Here is a 20,065-nt window from a genome sequence, read left to right as displayed (position 1 = left end):
TCCTGCTGCTTCTGCTGACTTATAAGGGCCTCCCCACCCTGGAATGTCACCCTCTGTACAGGTCCTCTCCGCAGTTTGCACTAGCTCTGTGATCTGGAATTAGGTAATAGAGTGATAAAGGTACCAGTTTGCACCTGTCCTCATGGCAGTACCTTGTATGCTTGTATGGTTCTGGAACCTCCGCTTGCCCTAGTATGCAGCTTTTTCCTGGGCACAGGAGTGCTTGAATTTCGTGTGCTCCTGACCTGACCTGTTCCCAGTGTCTAGAGACTTCTTTTTATGTCTCCCTATGCTGATGTACACTGGACAAATAACTAACTTGTGACTTTCTCAGGATTTTGCTCATCAAGATTCAGTATGGTGCATTTTCTTTTCCTAATTTTTTCATTTATTTATGACATTTTCTTAAAATTATGATTCTAAATTCTTTCTCCTGACATTCCCCCACCCATCGAAAAGGCAAGTAATATATCAGTTATATGTATCAAGTAATGCAAAACTTTTTCACATCTGTGTGGTGCATTTTCCTGATCACTTTGAAGGAATTTTAACTGTACTAGTTCATACCAGTCTGCCACCTAAGCTCTTCAGCTTTGTTTCTCTTAATATTGTTCATGATTACATTAATTTTTTTGAATGCCGTATTTTGCTGTTGACTAATTGAGATTGTAATTCATTAACCCCCTCGGATCTTTTTCATACAAATTGCTGTCTATTTACACCACCCCCAGATTCAAAGTAGAAGGAAATGAAATCTGGAGGAGTGAAATGACTTTACCTTTTGCCCGATTACTCAGCTCAGCTCAGTAAGTTAGTGGCATAACTGAGAGTAGAATCGGTTTATTTGACTCCCAGCCCTGGGTCTTTCTAACTGCACCAAGATTTTTGTTGATTTATCTTTGTAACCTTGACTGAAATAGGGAAATTTGGAGGAGGAGCAGGTTTAGTTTGGAAATAATTATTTGGTTTTGGATATGTTGCGTTTCAAATATGCTTGAACATCTAGTTCAAGCATTTGGCTATGTGACACTGAGATATAAGAGAGAGAATTTATGACTGAGTATGTATTACAGAATCATTAATTCATGAGAACTGATGAGATTCACCAAGAGATTATAGAAAGAGGAGGGTCCAGGATAGAAGATTAGGAAAATTTGTGTCCTATACTTCATGGATTGGAGTTGTAGGATGATCTATTAAAACACTCTGAAGGAAGTAGTCAGATAAGTAGAGAAGATAATGGCTAGAGGATGAAAGGATAATCTGAAATGTCCAGAGTTGCAGAGATATCTTAGTAGAATGAGATAAAGCCTTTGGATTTAGCAGTTTATAGAGAAGTTTTATTAAATTGTTGGGGTTGGAAATCAGCCAGGGGTTGAGAAATGAGTGACAAGAGGAAATGTAGGAAATGAGGATAGCAACTTTCTAGGAGTTTGTCCATGAAAGTGATAGTAGAACTACGTAAATATTGACTTAAAATGTGTTAAAAACAAGGGCAACAAAAATTTAAAGGTACATAAAGGGAAAATATATCACGGGGAGACAGGATGTCCTAGATAACTTTTTAAAAAAAGATTATCTCTGTCTCCTTTTAAAAACCTTGGTTTAGTTTTGTTTTATTTGGGCCTTTCCCCCCATATTTTTTTACTTGTATTTATTGAGAATATTATTTGTAATAATTTCTTGAATTTTTTTTCTTAAAATCATCCTGAAGACAGTGAATATTTGGGGTGTAGTAATAAAAGACATCAACTGGTTGCAAACATTAGAACTTTCTCCAACTTTGAGGTCTGATAGACCTGCGAGTTGTCCATGAAAAAGTGAAAGTACCTGACTCAAAATCCTATTCTAGTAGACTGAACTTTTTTAAAACATTTTTTACCAGTTAGACTGGTCTATTGAAAAGATGATTTTTCAAAATGTATTTTGGTCTTACAGAACTTAATATAATTGATGATTTAACTTTGTGCCAATAAGTTCTTGAAAAACTAGGCTTTCAAGTAATTACTTTTATTTTTATTTCTATTTTTTATCTTTTATTTTCAACACAGTTTATAACAGATAAAGCAATTCAAACTTTTGGTCAGGTAATACTTCTTTTTAAAGCATTTACAATATGGACTGCAAAAGAATTTTTTTTTTAAAACATCATCCAACTGAGACACAAATAATATTTATGTTGTTAACTTCACAAGCTCTTGACCTAATTTTCTCCACAGTATTACTAAGAATTAAAGGACCCTAATTTATTGTTGTTGGTCTAAAGTCCTATGCCTAATAGCTTAATTTTAGACTTAACCTCAGATGTTCCCCTACCAATAATCTATAATTGAATAGATCTGGTATTAAGCTTACAAATCTTTTGACTATAGGAAATTGCCACCAAGAGTAGGGACGTTGCAGGGGTACAGTATCTCCCCAACTTCATGTCAATTCCAGGCAGGATTAGATTATCCACTTGCATTCAGTCAGGCTTAAAGTCTGCCAGGTGTCAGTGGGGAAATTGAGTCAAGAGAATCCCACCTCAGTCGAGTCTGAACAGCCACTCTCCCACCCTTCCCATGAGATCACCTTAAGCAGTTCATACCAGCATCTCACCAGCTTGCTGGCATCATGGATTGGAGGCTCAGATTGCCTTTCTTGCTACCCATACCTGGAGTTAGACTCAGTAGAACAGTCAGTTAATAGTCCCATAGCATCTAAAAATGGCAAGTTCCAATAACCAGGTTTCAAATATGATTATAATTTCACTTTGGCTAAGGAACATCTTTTGAGGCAAGTCTTAAATGGCTGACATGGCTTTCTATACATGTGCTAGTTCCTGATTAAATAGCGATCATAAAATCAAATTTACCATTAAAACCTTAACTTTTCCATCAATGCCAACTTTTGCCCGAGATTACCTTCCTCTAGGGAATTTAGACTGAAATTCTTTTCCCCAAACTAAAGATGTCATTGGTTTATCCTCAGTAATTAATTCAGTCAATTGTTTTAATACTAATTGCTTTTATCTCACTTTATAACATGTCCAGTTTTTCTCCCCATCGCTCCCCTCCCCCCACTTCCTAATACCTTGCATTCTGATTATTCCTTCCGTCAATGTATCTTCCCTTCTGTCACACCCCACCCTTCCCTTATCCCCATCCTCCCTCTTTTCTTGTAGGGCAAGATAAATTTCTGTACCCCATTCCCTGTAGTTCTATTTCACGATTATATGCAATAAAAATTCTCAACATTTGTTTCTAATACTTTGAATTCCAACTTCTTTCCCTCCCCCCCACCAGCCCCACTGAGAAGGGAAACAATTCAGCACAGACTAAATATGTGTTCTTTTGCAAAAGGCTTCCATAATAATCATGTTGTGTAATACTAATTATATTGTCCTCTGTCCTACTCTATCCCCCCTTATTTTGTTCCCCTACAATTGACCTTGTCTCTTCTCAAAAGTGTTTATTTCTAGTGACTGCTTTCTCCCATTTACCCTCCCTTCTAACATTCCCCTCACCCTACTTGTTGCCTCCTCTCTTACTTTCCGGTGGTGTGATATAAATTTTCATATCACATTTAGTGAGCATGTTATTCCCTCCTTCAGCCACATGTGGAGAGAGTAGCTTTATTTTACCCCTCTTCCCTTCTCCCTTATCTCCTCCATTGAATAAGATTTTTCTTATCTCTTTTATGAGTTATAGCCTGCCCTGTTCCATTACTCCCATTCTCTTTCTGGACTTTTCCTCCTTCACCCCTTAATTTTTATTTTACTTTATTTATTTATTTGTGTGTGTGTGTGTGTGTGTGTGTGTGTGTGTGTGTGTGTGTATATCATCTCTTCTGATATAACACACCGTGTACTCTCTATGTGTATGTGTGTGTGTGTATGTACAATCTCTCCAACTACCCAAATACTGAGAAAAGATTCAAGAGTTAAAAATATTTTCTTTCCATGTAGTAATGTAAACAGTTCAGCTTTAGAGAGTATTTTATGATTTTTCTTTCCTGTTTGCCTTTTTATATTTCTCTTGATTCTTGTCTTGGGAAGTCAAATTTTTATATACAGATCTGGTCTTTTCTTCAACATGAATGATTGAATGTCATCTATATCATTGAATGACCATTTTTTCCCTTGAAGTATTATACTCAGATTTGCTGGGTAGGTGATTCTTGGTTTTAATCCCAGTTCCTTTGACCTCTGAAATATCCCATTCCAAGCCCTTCAGTCCCTTAATGTTGAAGCTGCCAGATCCTGTGTTACCCTGATTGTATTTCCACAGTGCTCAAATTGTTTCTTTCTAGCTGCTTGCAGTATTTTCTCCTTGATCTGGGAACTCTGAAATTTGGCCACAATATTCCTAGGAGTTTCTCTTTTTGGGTCTCTTTCAGGAGGTGATTGGTGAATTCTTTCAATATTTATTTTGCCCTCTGATTCTATAACATTAGGGCAGTTTTCCTTGATAATTTCATGGAAAATAATGTCTAGGCTCTTTTTTTGATCGTAGCTTTCAAGTAGTCCAATAATTTTTAAATTATTTCTCCTGGATCTATTTTCCAGGTCAGTTGTTTTTCCAGTGAGATGTTTCACATTATTTTCTATTTTTTCAAATTTTTGGATTTGTTTATTAACTGCTTGGTTTAACTCAAAGTCATTTGTTTCCCTGCACTCAATTTTCTCTTTCAAGAAATTATTTTGTTCAGTGAGCTTTTGAACCTTCTCCATTTAGCTAATTCTGCTTTTTAAAAACTCCTCCTCATTGACTTTTTGGACCTCTTTTTCCAATTGAGTTAGCCTCTTTTTAAAGCTGTTATTTTCCTCAGCATTTTTTTGGTTCTTCTTTAGTAAGCTGCTAACTTGTTTTTTAAGGTCTTCTATTGCCTGAGCCCTGTTTAAGTTCCCTTTGGAGGCAGAGGCCTTGTCTTCCTCTGACAGTATGCCTTGTTCTTCCTCATCTGAAAGGATGGGAGGAGACACCTCTTCCCCAAGAAAGTAACCTTCTATGGTCATATTTTTCTTCCCTTTTCTGGGCATTTTCCCAGCCAGTTACTTGACTTCTGAGTTTCCTCTCCACAACTACCTCGCCTCCAGTTCCACCAAGCCAGCACTGGGGGCTGAGATTCAGATGAGCTACTCCAAAACCTCAGGGGCTTTAGTCAGGGGTAGGGCTGCTATTCAGTGTGAGATTAAGATCAGCTGCTCAGGATGGGGCCAGCCTACCACACAGGGCTCAGTTCCCTCAGGGGGTTTACGATGAGACCTTCAGCAGTGGATGCGGGCTAATGCCTGCTTTGGGAGCCAGGTCTGCTGCTGCCTCTACTGCTACTGCCTCTACTGCTACTGCCTCTACTGCTGCCACCTGAGGAGTCCCGAGTTATGGGGACACCCTGCTCCCCTCTCGACCAGCCAAAAAGACCCTCTCACTGACCTTTGGCACTTGTGGGTTGAGGGATCTGCACTGCTGCTGGAGATTCTGTCCCTGAAGCCTGCTCAGATCTGCTCCTTTCTGGTGCCATGTGGCCAAGGCAGGGCTGGGCTCTGCTCTGCGTCAGGTGCGCAACAGATCTTTCCCGACCTTTCCCGGTGGTTTTTCTGGTCTCTCTGGGATAGAAATCTCCTCCACTCTGTTGTTCTGTGGTGTCTGCTTCTCTAGAATTTGTTGAGAGTTCTTCTTTACAGGTATTTTATGGACTGTGGGGTAAGAGCTAAGCATATGTGTATCTTTCTACTCCGCTATCTTGGCTCCTTCCCCTCAAGTAATTACTTTTGTAGGAAATTATGATAACAAAGTCAGTCATTTAAGTAAGATCCGATTTGTATATTAGGATGAACTAATAATTAATGTAATGAGATAATTACTCAGAATGTCTTCTCTGAGCATTTGTAGAATACTGAGAACTCATCTTACATTCATTAGAAATTCATGTTGAGATAGCCAGCAGTAGCTGGTTAGTCTAGGTGCTTTGTCCTTGAAGTCACACACAATGTGTGTGGCACATTATTGCTTTTCTTTTTAATTAGTGCCCTTGTAGTTTGCAGAAATGTATTATTTTCCACACTTCTTGGTGTAGCATGAAAAAATATACCTCTCAGGGTGGACCTTGCATTTTGACCTCCAAGAAGATAGCTTTAGTAGACTCTCTTCCCATTAGCAGAGGTACTACAGAGAAATGGCTTAAGAGGGAAATCTTGCTTGCATCCTTACCTTTCTCTTTGTACCCCTCTGGTCTTTCCCTGCTCCTTATAAAAAATAATGTTGATGGATTTATGCCCTTTTATTACTGTGGTCTCATTTTTACTCTTGATTTGATCAGTAGGGGAACAAGGGGTATATTTTTAAAAAGTGGCTATTTGGGATTAGAGATGTACATGGAGTTGAGGGGAACTGTGCATAAGAAGATAGGACCAAACACTTAAGTCTTAGAAACTCTGACATCAGAATTTTTGACAAATCCCTACATAGAATCTCCTCAAAAAAGAACTGTTTTTTGTGCTAATGTATAAATAGCCTTACTAGACAGTGCACCTGTAAATGTCTGATGAAATTTTCAACTGAAAGAAGTTACTTCAAACTTTTGAATTTTAATTCTTGAAGTTAAAGTATCTCATCTCCCAAACTGACATGATAAAATCGGTTAGCTCTAAGCATCTTAAAATTAAAAATAGGAAATGTTAGATTAGTAGTGGCAGAGTGAGGTGAAGGGAACAAACCTTCATTAGGCTTCTACTATGTGCCAGACAGACACTGTGCTAAATAATTATCTCATTTGATCTTTATAAACAACCACTTTACAGTTGAAGAAACTGAGGCAGACAAGTTTAGTACCTTTCCTAGGGCTATGCAGGAAGACTCAGGTCTTTCTATTTCCAGGCCCAGTGTTGTCAACTGTGCCATCTAGCTGCCTAAAAATCCTTTTCTATCGTCTTACCTTATATATAGCAACCAAATTGGGCATTGTGCACCCTGACTTTCTGTCAAATATTAGGTTTAATTCTTGAGTCTTGTATTAAGTGCAGTCAAGTAAGAATTGCTCAGTGTCAGTGTTTTCCACTGATTTGCTGTTTTCATGCATTATTTTTGTCATTGGTAATAATCAAGAGAGCACCTTCATCTTTGCATGTCAAAATCTTCCATGAGGCTTAGGTCAGGAGCTAGCTCCATGAAGCTTTCCCTGGTTCTCCTAAATATTGTCTTAAATTTTCTTACAGTCCTTTATTTAGTTCACTGTTTTGCCCCTACTACATCCTAATTTTGTACATGACTTATCTCTCTTTACTTGTAGATTGTAAACCTTGAGATGAGGGATATGGTTTTTGACTTCCTTTTGTGTCTCAGTACCTAGCACAAGTGCTTTCCATTTAGTAGGCACCTTAATCTTTTATTGAGTTGAATTGAACCTAAATTTTTAGCATAGGGTTTCCCTAGTCCCTCCTACTTCATAGAGGGAATTGTTAAAGGAGCAAGAAACTAAACTTCATGTTTCCTTTTATTATTTTCAAAATTGTCTTTTAAAAACTTCACCATAAATTTAAAAGGGAATAGTAGAGCTTGAAGGTTCCTGAAGATTCATAGGTGGCCTAAAAGCCAGAGTAACTAACTACACAGTGTATAACTAATTTAAAATTACTCTGTTGGGATGGTTGTTTAGTTGAAATGAGGAATAATAATAGCCTCTTGTAAAAGTGCGAGCTATATGGGAAATGGAGGTGGCAGCTCAGTGTAATAGAGCATTGACCTTGAAGCACCAGCCAAGACACTTTGCCCTTTTGAATCTCAGGTTTCTCATATATATAAACTGAGGCTTATTTATGTCTCTTCTGTAAAAGTTATATCTTTCTGGTTAGTCAAAGAAGTTATAATCTTAATATATGTACTCTTTTAAGTGCCTCTATTGATTAGACTAGGGAAAATGAATGGTAAGCATTATGTGAGCTCTTTATAATTATTTTTGTTTTGTCAAGTAGGTACTATACTTCTACTTCTTACCACTTCAGACATCTTAAAGACCTCAAAACAAACTCACCTCAACTTCTAAATCACTCACAAAAACGTCAGAAGAAAATTCAGAAGCTGGGATAAAGACAGGATATATGTAGGGCATGAGACACAAGGAGTATGTATGTATGTGTGTGTGTGTGTGTGTGTGTGTGTGTGTGTGTGTGTGTGTGTGTGTATTTTGACTAATTGCTTTTACTTGCTCATTCCAAAGACAAGCTATTTTATGTCTAGACTCAGTGGGTTCAGATTGTAATTTCCATCAGATATGGTAATTTTTACATAAATTATTACTACCCAACACAGTTTCTGTGGAATTTGTTATCAAGGAATTTTTTTTTTCTGCAGTACTTAAGTAAGCTTTAGTCCAGTTTCTACTGGAATTACTCTAGATTTTAGTTCAAATTTAATTTAAATTAATTAGGTAATAAACATATTGACGTTTTAAGAGAGGAGGGAAAAAGTTTAGTTGTTTTATTGAAATAACTATTTTCATGTTTAGTTAAAGAAGCAGCTGGACTTCAAAAAATGGCAAATTAGCCTCTTCTTACTAATTTTTTAAATAGCAGTGATTCTCTCATTCTCTCCTCCAAAAGAAGATGGTGAAATTTTTCACAAATGACTTTGATAAAACTTTTAAAACTAAATTTAATGTAAGCAAAATGTTGAATTGCACAGTAGCATACATTTCAACAAAACAATGTTTCTTATACTTAGAAACTTTTCTTTTGTAATGACCAAAAGCAAATTAAGATAAATCATAGTCTTTTAATTTTTCTTCCTACTCATCTGCTATTTTAAGAAAGTTATAGAAGGTAGGAATTTTTTTTAAAAATTTGACAAGACAGCTTTTAGTAAAGCTTAAGAACCTAAAGGAATCAAATAATCAGCAAGCATTAATTAATGCTCGTCTGCTTGGCATTGTTCGAGGCACTGGGGAGACCAAAGAAGTAATAATATCTCTCCCTTCAAGGAGTTTATAAACTTATTTTTGTACAATATCCCAGTGCTGTGTTAATATTTTTGGCTTAAGTATTCATGCAGAAGCTTTTTTAAAAGGGCTTTCTTAATAAAAGATTACATGAAATGTCTGTATTTGGACAGGACCAAATATTGTGAAATTAATATTTTTGTTCTCATATACTGACCTTCTCATACTAAGCGTTCAAATGAATGCTCTTAACTCCCCTATTTTTAGTTTCTTACTTAAATCTTAATGTATTTCTTTTAATTAAACACGAGTCATAATTTTCCTACTAGATTAAATTATGTAGCACAAGACTAGAAGAAATGCCTAGTCTATATCTTTGCCCTTAGCAGGACTGTTCCTAATAAAACCAGGATAAATGGTTCAGGATTTTCAGGGAAGTAGGTTGTGTACAGCCTTCCTTGGTAACCCATTACTCTTTTAATTATCTTTTACCTAAATCCTTTCTCACCTCAGACACTTGACACTCACTAGCTGTGTGACCTTGGGCAAGTCACATAACCCCAATTGCCTCATCCTGGGTCATCTCTAGTCATCCTGATGAATATCTGGTCACTGGATTCAGATAGCTGTGGAGGAGAAGTGAGGCTGGTGACCCCCCTCAAGTTCAAGTTCAAGTCATGTCATCATTTCCCTGATGGCATGGTCTTCTTCAGCAATGAAGGACAAACACACATAAATCCTTTCTGCTGACTCCCATTGTTTTGTTCTTAGTAGCAGAACATTTCAGACAGTCAAAGAAATAAAAATATCCCTTTCCCCTTTAAAGTAAAATTTTCTGTTTTTCAGTAGAATCTAATGATCTTAATATGAGATAACTTTGGATAAATTTGCTAAATGGTCTCCCAACCCTACAACCCACCCCCCAAAAACCTGGATTAGATACTCCAGTTTTGCCGTTTATTGAAATATTGATGTATTTAGAGCAGAAATGTCATTTTTTAGGGAATCTAGAACAACAGCAAAGCTGAGGTCAAACTGCCATACAGGATGGACACCAAGGAAGCTGTATTGGGAACAAAAAGAAATCAAAATAAGGTAGATGAAAAATAGAGAACAAGCACTGGCCTATGGGGATATGGGAAAAAGGGAAGGGGGAGGAGGGAAGAGTGTGAATTCAGTTAGTAGAAAATAAAAGTTAGGAGATTTCTTAAGAAGAACACCTAGAAGCATAATAATTGTAAGTAGTGGTAAGTTGGGTTTCAGTGATGCCTTTCAGAATTTAGAGAAATCAACATTTACAAATTTTCCTTGCTGATTTGTACCAAACTCCCTTTAACAGATTTACTTATATAAAGTGAAAAGTGTGTTGGTGGAAGGATTGGACAGTTCTGGGTTATGATTTCATGTGTAAAATGTATAAAACTCACCAGTGAAACATGTTTCAGTAGACTAGATAGAAACAACTTTAGGTAGTGTCAATTTGTCATTACACTTAGGTAGTGTTCTTTCTTGTTTGGGAGAGAGGCTGTGATAAGGAACTCTCCAGTTTTTAATACTGAATGGGCATATTGAATATGACAGATGTTATTTTATATTCCCTTCCCCTTCCTTTTCTGTCCATGATAGAATATTATGTTTTTGTTCTCAGCAACATGAACCGTGAAGACCGGAATGTGCTTCGTATGAAAGAAAGGGAAAGGCGAAATCAGGAAATTCATCAGGGTGAAGAAGCCTTCCCACCTAACTCTCCTCTCTTTGCTGAACCATACAAAGTTGTGAGTTTACCTAATTTTAAACTTGCATAAAAATAAAATGTAATGGTTCTGTATTATTATGGTTATTATTTTTTAAATTGAAAATTTGGTTCATGTTGTATTTTCTAACTGGCTGTGTGATCTTTAAAAAATCCCTTAACTGCTGTGGAACTGATCTTCCTTATCTGTAAAATGTTTTAGTTGGACTAGGATAGTGATCCTTAATAGCCTTTATCACTCTGAAATTTCCAACTTCTGTGCTTCTAGTAGCCTTAAGATGCAGTTTTATTTTAATTCGCAACTGCATTTTAGTGCTATATTTTTTTAATTGCACACAGTAAATGTGGTATTGTACCAAGCTAATTTTGGTCAAAATAGACAAAACAAGTTGCATAGATGTCAGTGTTTCCATTGATGTCTATAGTATATTGCTTATTGAAACACAAGTTTTAGTCATTGCATCTTAAGGTTTTCTGATTTCTAAACTGGTTTTCTAAATCATAAGGTGCAGTGACTAATGAAATTTACTAATGAAACAGTAAATTTAAGCAATATACTACAGGCATCAATGAAAACGTGACAAATGTTAATCTTATTCAACTTCACCTTTTAGTTTTTTGGCTGAATTTCTTGTAACAAAATTAAGAATACTTTCTGGTATTTGATTTATACTTACATACAACACTGACCTTACTAAACTTTTGACTTTTAAAAATTTTGAGAAACTTGAAATATTCTTTATCATTGGTTACTTATTGGAGTTCCTTTAATTGCTTCTGCTCTTGATTTCAAATCTATTTTGTGTATCATGAATTAGTAATACTGAGAGTATATAATAATGACAAGCACCTTCTCTTGACCTTTATAGCAAACAAATCAGAAAATTTGGCACTTAAAAATCTAAAAACTTGACGCAGGAGATTTTTTGAAGGTTTTTCTAAATTTCATCTAGGCCTATTGGCATAGCCATTTATATTGCATACATTTTTTTTTAAGTGTTGTATGTGGGCAGGAGCCAGGGAGAGGAAAAGGTCAAAGGAGGATAATTTTGACTGAATTTTTTTAAAGTACTCAGCTAAAATGAAGCCTGAGATAGCAATTTATAGTAGATTCTGAATTCTATGACACAATGTAAAAGAGCTACGTATGTGTTTCTCTCACATATTACTAGCAATTACTTTTTAAGAACTCATTACTGATGAGTACTTGCCTATATAAGTACTTTTATGTTGCTTTTGGTGGCGAGATAGTATTAATTCTCTTTAGACAGTAACCAAGAAAATTTCCTCAAATTTTGTGAAGCATATGAGAAGTGCAAATATAGTAGACTGGCCAAGTCCCTTTTGTTACTACCTAAGTACATTTTTACATTGGTACATTATTGATATTAAAACTTCAGAGCATTTTTGTAAAGATAAATTTAGGATTACCTGAATTTAGTATTTCGATATACTTTCTTAAATTTGTAGTTTTTCAAGATCCCTATTGCTATTGCTGTGAGTGGAGAGGAAAAATGTTTAGTGTTTGGATATGAAGCACAGACTGATTCCATTGAATTTTTAATCATAGTTTTAACCATAATTGGTTAATTGCCAGCAAACATTACATTCTTAGGGATGTTTGGCAGTCAAAATATGAACATTGACTAACTGACTAAGATAAAGCTTTGTTTAGGGAAATATTCCAGTTTTAAATTGAACCATAATATTGAATATTAAGGAACATCATATCATGTTGCTTGGGAATGTTTTCCTAAACTGTCAGAATATGAGCATGGGCCTTTTGATTGGCTTAGAGTTTTGATAAGGAATATCAAAGTTTGATATTTCTGGCCCCCTGGTGTATGTTTTTTTCCCAACTACTTTGCCAGCAAATTGATTAGAGGAAGAAATCAAGCTAGAATGCATTTGGAAAATCATACAATGTTTTCATTGATTTTTCAAACTGCTTGCTGCCACCAAAATCACCTGTTTAACCACTAGGATTTTCAGTCCCAGCAAAAAAGAGGTTTCATAGCCGTGAAATTATTTTTGTCCTCTTCTGATCTTCCTCTCTTGAATTTTCACATATTAAGTTTTAGAGCTTTTAAAGTCTTTAGTGACACAAAATATTTGAATGTAAATAATGTGTTCTTAGAAGAGAGTGGATTTTTCTTTAATGAAGTTGAGGTTTCCTTATTTATTATCCTTGGCTGTTGTCAAACTTGGATTAGTCAGGTATCAAATTTTCCTGCTTAGTTGAAAAACAATATTAATTATATGCTTTATTTGTAATTTCATGTCATTTTATTTTTTGTATAGACTAGCAAAGAAGACAAATTATCTAGTCGTATTCAGAGCATGCTTGGAAACTACGATGACTCCTACGAAATGAAGGATTTTATAGGAGACAGATCCCTACAAAAGCTTGTTGCAATTCCCAAACCTACCATACCATCAACAACAGATGAAAAACCAAATCCAAGTTTCTTTAGTGAACACAGACATGGTAGCTCTCATCAGAGCAACAAATGGACTCCTGTAGGACCAGCACCCAGCACTTCTTCCCAGTCACAGAAACGGTCTTCAGGTTTACAGAGTGGACACGCTAGCCAACGGACCAGTGGAAGTGGCAGTAACAGCACTAGTAGTGTTGGTCAGAGGCATGACCGTGAATCATACAGTAGTAGTGGCAGTGGTGGTAGTAGCCGTAAAAAAAGCCAGCACGGATCAGAACACTCCAAATCTCGTTCTTCCAGTCCTGGAAAACCACCTGCTGTTTCTTCATTAAGCTCTAGTCATTCCAGAGCTCATGGGAATGATCACCACAGCAAGGAGCAGCGTTCTAAGTCACCACGGGACCCTGATGCAAATTGGGACTCACCTTCTCGTGTTCCTTCATTTTCAAGTGGACAGCACTCTAGCCAGTCCTTTCCACCTTCATTGATGTCAAAGTCAAACTCAATGTTACAAAAACCTACTGCCTATGTAAGGCCCATGGATGGACAGGAGTCCATGGAACCAAAGCTAACCTCTGAGCACTACAGCAGCCAATCCCATAGCAACAACATGAGTGAGCTGAAGCCTAGTAGCAAAGCACATCTAACCAAACTGAAAATACCTTCCCAACCATTAGATGTAAGTTGATTGTTTACTTGTAAGAACCTGAATTTAAGGTAGCTATAGAAGTATATATTTAGAACTGAAAGGAACTGGAGAGGCTATCCTCATCCATACCTTTCATTTTAGGGTTAAGGAAAATGAGGCCCTGAAAGTTTAGCTATTTGTTTTGTAAATATTACTGACCCTAGACTAGCTGCTTTTTGGCAGTAAGAAGTCTTCGTGCTAATGTAGAAAACAGTATTTTGTGATTGATTTTTTTACTTCTATGAAAACATGAAGACATCAGTATCCTCTGTTGTTGAACTGTGTATAGGAGATGGCCCTCTTCAGCTAGAAAATTGTGATGAAGTGGTATCCATGGTTCATTAATAAAAAATCTTTTTTCCCTTTTTGGGTTATGTAGAGTATACATTATATTTGTACCTGTGCCTGATATTTATGTACCAGATCCATATATTCTGGTGATAAATGTCAGGCTTTCACTATGTACTTTGAAGGTATTGAGACAACATTTTTAATTCAAAGTTGTTTGAAATATATTGTTTGTGTACTAATGACAATTCCAAGATGTTCTTCAAAGTAGTCAAAAGGATGAGCCATAATATTAGTAAAATGGGCAATTTTCAGGTTTTTAGGAAAGGAAAGTTTCAGTACCCAGAAATCCATAGTATCAAAATTAATTAAATTTGTGTTTGAGTCACTTGTTTGTTTACTAAGTAATTTCAGTGACTAAGGTCAAAAAGAAAGAATGAGAATGCCTCTCCCTCTTGTTATAAGAGAGGTGAGTTACTGTGAGTGTGGAACATTTCATATAAAAAGGATTCCCCCAGAAAAGGCTTTTGGAACATCCTGTATTATCAGACTCAGTTGATTTGTTGGTTAGTTTTTTTCTGAATAACATTTCCCCTTCTTTTGTTGCAAGAGATGATTCTCTGGGTAAAGGGAATGCAAAGGGAAGGTATTCAGAACTGAAGGTGATGTTAAAACAAAAGATAGCAGTTTTTTGAAAAAACCAGTTTGTTCATTAAACACTACTTTAAAAGCAAAACTCCATTTATAATCTTAGCATTCTCTTTCCTAATTGGTACCATTTATTTTTCATCTTCCATTTTTGCTGTTCTATAGAACAGTGTTTGTTGGTTCACATGTTTACATGGTTTGCAATTTTAAAAAATTGTATGGAGTTAAAATTGTTTTTCTTTTGTAATCTGTATCTCTTGCTAGTTATGAATTTTTTCCCAAACCATAGATCTGAAAGATACTTCTTCTATTCTGTGAGGTTTTTTGGTTTTTTTAGTGATGTGCCTTTTTATATTAAGATCAGCTTTCATTTTGGAGTTTATTTTGCTTATTCTGTACATGGTGGTTTTTTAAATCTTGTTATAAAAAAAAAGTATTTTCCCCATGATGATAATGTTAAATGTTGTTTTGCTTGAATATGCTTTTGCCTTGTTACTTTCCTCATTTATTTAGTATGATTTCATGTGTTGACCTGAAAAATCATCAGCAGTCTTACCTTTTTTTAGGCATCTGCATCTGGTGATGTGAGCTGTGTGGATGAAATTCTTAAAGTAAGTTGTCTGGTTATTTTGGCTTATGAAAATGTGTGTGTGTTTGACTAAAATCCATCAGAGTAATAAATTTTTGTCAGAGTTGACATTTTTGTTCTCCCTCAATGGTTTAACTACTCTCCGTTTGAAGTACTTCCAAGACAGTGTTTAAAAAACAAATAGCAGAAACTTCCAAATTGACAGTTAGCTTTGAGAGCAGGAATTAACACAAATGATCACTTACCAGGCATAGCAAACAATGTTTTTGAGGTGTGGATCTGTTCTTAATGAAGTCTGCTAATCATTTAGGTTGAGAATAACATCGGAATCTAGATAAATTCATTACCAGGTATTACATCCCTAGTCATTTAGTACTAGAAAGAGAATAGAGCTGTTACCTGGCTTCTTTCATGAATTGGCAAGCAAATGTCTTTCTTAACTAGCCATTAACTAGCCAAATGACTTAACAGTCATTTTGTAGGAGGACTTTTTACCTATACTACTCATTTTGTATTGGACTTATAAATATACATTAGTCTTATTTAAAATCTTGAGTTGCTTGACCTCTTCAGTTAGGCTGTAAGTATGAAATTATGGGCTTCATTATTCATATTTGTAATAATATGCTTTGCACATAGTAAAGACTTAGATATTTGTTGGCTGTTTAGATGCATTTTCTAGCTTGGGCATGTACAAGTACAGGCAACAATTATGAAAAAAGTTATGGCAAATAAAATATGACTTTTGGCATAGTTTGTTTTTTTATATTTGGGTTGTAAACTAATTGTAGTAATTTATTTCAGGAGATGACCCATTCATGGCCTCCCCCCTTAACTGCAATTCACACACCATGCAAAACAGAACCTTCTAAATTTCCTTTTCCAACTAAAGTGAGTAAACAAAATTACTTTCATACTGTAAGCAAACTCTAAATGGCCTTAGTAAAGTTATACATATATTTAAATGTGGCATTTAATTTCCGAAGTGAGTTTTGGACTCATAAGTTGTCATTAATGATTGTACAGCATGCTTAGTAATCACCTGGCTATCTTATCTCCTTTGTCTTTCCACCTTGACAATGCTTTGTCTTCACTTCAGTCTGAAGGATTTGTAGCCATTTTTTATCTGTTCCAGTTTTTTGTCCTCTTCTGAAACTTAAAGTACTAAATCATACTTACTAAATAAAGCATTGTTTCTACACTGCTAACATTGCCTTATCTGCCCCAAGTACATTTATTTAGATATCTATATTCTCCTGATAATTTAATGTTTGGGAGCACTTTGAGGCATCAGAAATAAAATATAAACAAAATTCAATACAACACATTAACTTTTCTGAAATGTATATTGATACATTGACATTTCAAATTCATTAGTTTGAATGGGCACAGACTAGGCAGGGAGAGATGAGAAACGAGAGTAGGATATTGGGTAAGAGCCAGGCTTTGGACATGGATTTATGCACTAAGCTGAGGAGTTTTGTATTTTATCCTCGTGGCAGAGAAGAGCTAGAGGTACTGAAGGTTTCTGAGCAGGTGAGTACTATGGATCCATTTTTTTCAAGATTATTTTGGCAGCTATAACTAGAATCAGGGCAACCAATGGGTTGTAGAAAGGAAGGGAAAAAGTATTTATTAAACCTCTACTACATGCCAGGCACTGTGCTCAGCACTTTACAAATGTTATCTTATGTGATTTTCACAATAACGCATATTGTTATGATCCCCGTTTTACACTAGAGGAAACTGAAGAAAACAGAGATTAAATTACTTTCCCAGGATTACACAGCTAGTGTCTGAGGTTAAATTTGAATTCAGGTCTTCTAGGCCCAGGGCCCTATCCACTTTGCCTCCTGTCAGCCACTATGAGAAGAGATGAGGGACAGGAAAATATGATGTTGGATGGTAATAAGGTTATAAGCGTGGGGGTGGCAGTGGGGGAATATTGCCCTCTACAAAAGAGTTGTTTTAAAAGGAAAAGGTGGTGGTGGAGGAAGGAGTTTAATTTTTGACATGTAGAGTTTGAGATTCTAAAAGGATGCCCAGCAAGCAGTTAGAGATTCAAGTTCAGCAGAGAGATTTAGGACTTTACATACATAACTTTCACCTCAGACACCTGACTCTCACTAGCTGTGTGACCTTGGGCAATTCACTTAACCCCAATTGCCTCATCCTGGGTCATCTCCAGTCATCTTGATGAATATCTGGTCACTGGATTCAGATGGCTCTGGAGAAGAAGTGAGGCTGGTGACCTGCACAGCCCTCCCTCACTCAAAACAAAGTCAAGTGCAAGTCATGTCATCATTTCTCTGATGTCATGGTCTTCTTCAGCAATGAAGGAGGAACACACACAACATAACTTTAGAAATCAGTTAACTGAAGTTGAAAAATACTGGCTACTGATGAGAAAGAAAAAATAGAGAAAAGAAGTCCCAGAATTGAGCCTTTGGGTACACTCATGCTTTTAAGGAGCAAGAGAGATGGATGATTGTCCAGCAAAGGAGATTAAGAAGAGCAGTCATAAAGCTGAGAGAGAGAGAGAGCAGTGTTTAAGGCAATGAAGGAGAAAGCAGGCTGGAGGGAGGAGGTGATTAGCAGTGTCAAAAACTGCTTAGGGATGAAGACTAAGAAAGGACCATGGGATTTAGCAGTTTCTGTAGACCAAGATTGTAAGGGGTTGATAAGTTAATGAGTAATGAGGCAGTCAGAGCAGAAGTCTATTAATTTGGCAATGAAAAAGGAGACTCATGACAATACTTAGAAAATTTTTTAAGACTGGGAGAGTAAAGAAAAAAGAACCCAGGAGACAAGAACAAGGAGAGGAAAATAATTAATGCAGCAAGTTGTTATAGACATGGGACCCCTTTGGCCGTCTGGTGAAACCTATGTTTTATTATTAAAAATAATATTTTAAATGCATAAAACAGAATGCATAGACCTGCAAGAAAACTAAAAATTAGTGAAAATAAAGGTATAATTTTTTTCCCATCCTGGTTTATAGTTCAGTTACCGCTCACCTGCACTTCCTCCCAAAAATTGGGGATCTGTAGTCTGCAGTCTAAGAACTTTCACTTGTAGACCATAACCCAGTGTTTTTTGGTAACGGAAATTGCCATTAGATAACACTGCTTGAGAGAAGGGACAAGTTTTTGGTTTTTTGCCTTTTTTTGTATTCTCAGTATTTAGTAGAGTGCATGGAATTTAGTAGTAGGTGCACTTAATAGTTGCCAGTTGACTTGGGAACATGAACAAAAAAATTATATGCATACAGACTAAGAAATTTTTCGTTACTGTAACAAACAGAACCAACAAAGCAGTGTGCATGAGATCTAGAACTTAAAAGAACAAAAACAAATTGAAACTACATGCCATGTAATGATAATGACCAAGTTTGCCCCCAAAGAAGAGAAATAAGAGAGTGTGCTTCACTCTGTTATTTACAAAGGTGAGGTAATAAAAGATTGTGAAACACTGCATGTACTGTAAGCTTGGTTGATGTGTTGGTTAGTTTTACTGAACTCCTTTTTTCTCCTTTAAGGGACAGATATCTAAAGGGTGGAAGAATACATTAGGAAAAAAAGATGATGTGAAAACAAAGACAATTTAGATTAAAAAAAAATATTTGCCAAATATTGAGAGCGAAGACCAACTGAGAGAAAAACTTATAAAAATTACATTACAGATAATGAAGGCAGTAAAATAACATGTTTTGCTTGCGGCTAAAATAGTTGTCAGTGGCAGATTTGTATCATTGTACACTTATATTAATGAAAGAGAAGACTAATGAATAAAAAAATTGGGCTAAAAAGGAAAATCAACTAATAAGCCCCAAATAAAGGGTAAAATTTGAAAATTAAAATTTAAAGTAAACAGATTTGAAATTTTAAAAATTGAAATAATGAAACAAATTGTTTTTGAAAATATAATAAATTGATTAAACTAGTTAAATTAATCAAGAGAAAAGTTGTAAAAGTAATAATGAGAAGAGATAAAATTAGAATAATTGGAGAATATATAAAATTATAAACTATTACTGAAAATCTAAGTGATATAGATTATTACCTATAGGAATATAAAATTAAAACAACATTTAAAAACACAACTCAAATGACCCAGTCTAGGATGCAGGGAAAAAAGCACTATATTCAGAGGGTCTTTCTTCAGATCCTTAACTCTGCCACTTTATTATTTGATCATGACAAATCACTTAACTTTTCTAGACCTTCACTCTGTCATCCGTAAATTAAAGGAATTGGACTACCTGCTTTGAAGGTCCTTTCCAAGACTAATACTGCAAATAAGCTATAAATTAACTGTTAGAGAAAAAACTGCTAGGAGCAGTGGTGTTGGACTTGCTACTAAATTCTGTCAGACATTTAAAGGACAAAAATTAATTAAAAAAAACTATATTCAAAAATAGAAAAAAGCAGGACTTTAAGAAATTTCTTCTATGGAACATATACGATCCTGCTCAAACCAGAGTATCAAATGAAAAGTACTTTACAGTAATATCACTAATAAACATTGATTCAAAAGTTATCAAATAGAATATTGGCAGATTTTATCAATCTGTCCTAAAACTTATTCTTTATAATCAATTTGAATGTATACTGGAAGTGTGAGCATAGATCAGCCATAATTAGGAAAGCAGCTAACAGAATAACCCAAACATTTAAGACTATTTAAAATTGAAACCTTTTGTTTTTGTGTCATTTGTTTCTCAAGATTTCCCTTCCTGTCTATTGAGC

The 20,065-nt window shown here is 35.6% G+C and overlaps 1 protein-coding gene across 3 annotated transcripts in view; it reads left to right on the top strand.

Annotated features, from left to right (window-relative positions):
- Window positions 1-20,065, top strand: part of AFF4 (ALF transcription elongation factor 4) — a 92,617-nt gene that overhangs the window by 35,367 nt on the left and 37,185 nt on the right. For 2 of the 3 annotated variants that reach the window (XM_072630031.1, XM_072630033.1), the window contains exons 2-5: window positions 10,562-10,688; window positions 12,968-13,783; window positions 15,295-15,339; window positions 16,122-16,208. In XM_072630031.1, coding sequence (XP_072486132.1) covers window positions 10,566-10,688; window positions 12,968-13,783; window positions 15,295-15,339; window positions 16,122-16,208 — 1,071 coding nt within the window. In that variant the 5' untranslated portion in view covers window positions 10,562-10,565. Of the gene's footprint in view, window positions 1-9,915; window positions 10,009-10,561; window positions 10,689-12,967; window positions 13,784-15,294; window positions 15,340-16,121; window positions 16,209-20,065 lie in introns of all 3 variants that reach the window. The other variant, XM_072630032.1, reaches the window with a different exon arrangement.

This window comes from Notamacropus eugenii, chromosome 1 (assembly GCF_028372415.1).
Source record: "Notamacropus eugenii isolate mMacEug1 chromosome 1, mMacEug1.pri_v2, whole genome shotgun sequence".
In the NCBI taxonomy this organism is placed as follows: Eukaryota; Metazoa; Chordata; class Mammalia; order Diprotodontia; family Macropodidae; genus Notamacropus; species Notamacropus eugenii.
Note: the sequence above shows the minus strand (reverse complement) of the source record. Positions and strands in the feature narration are given on the sequence as shown.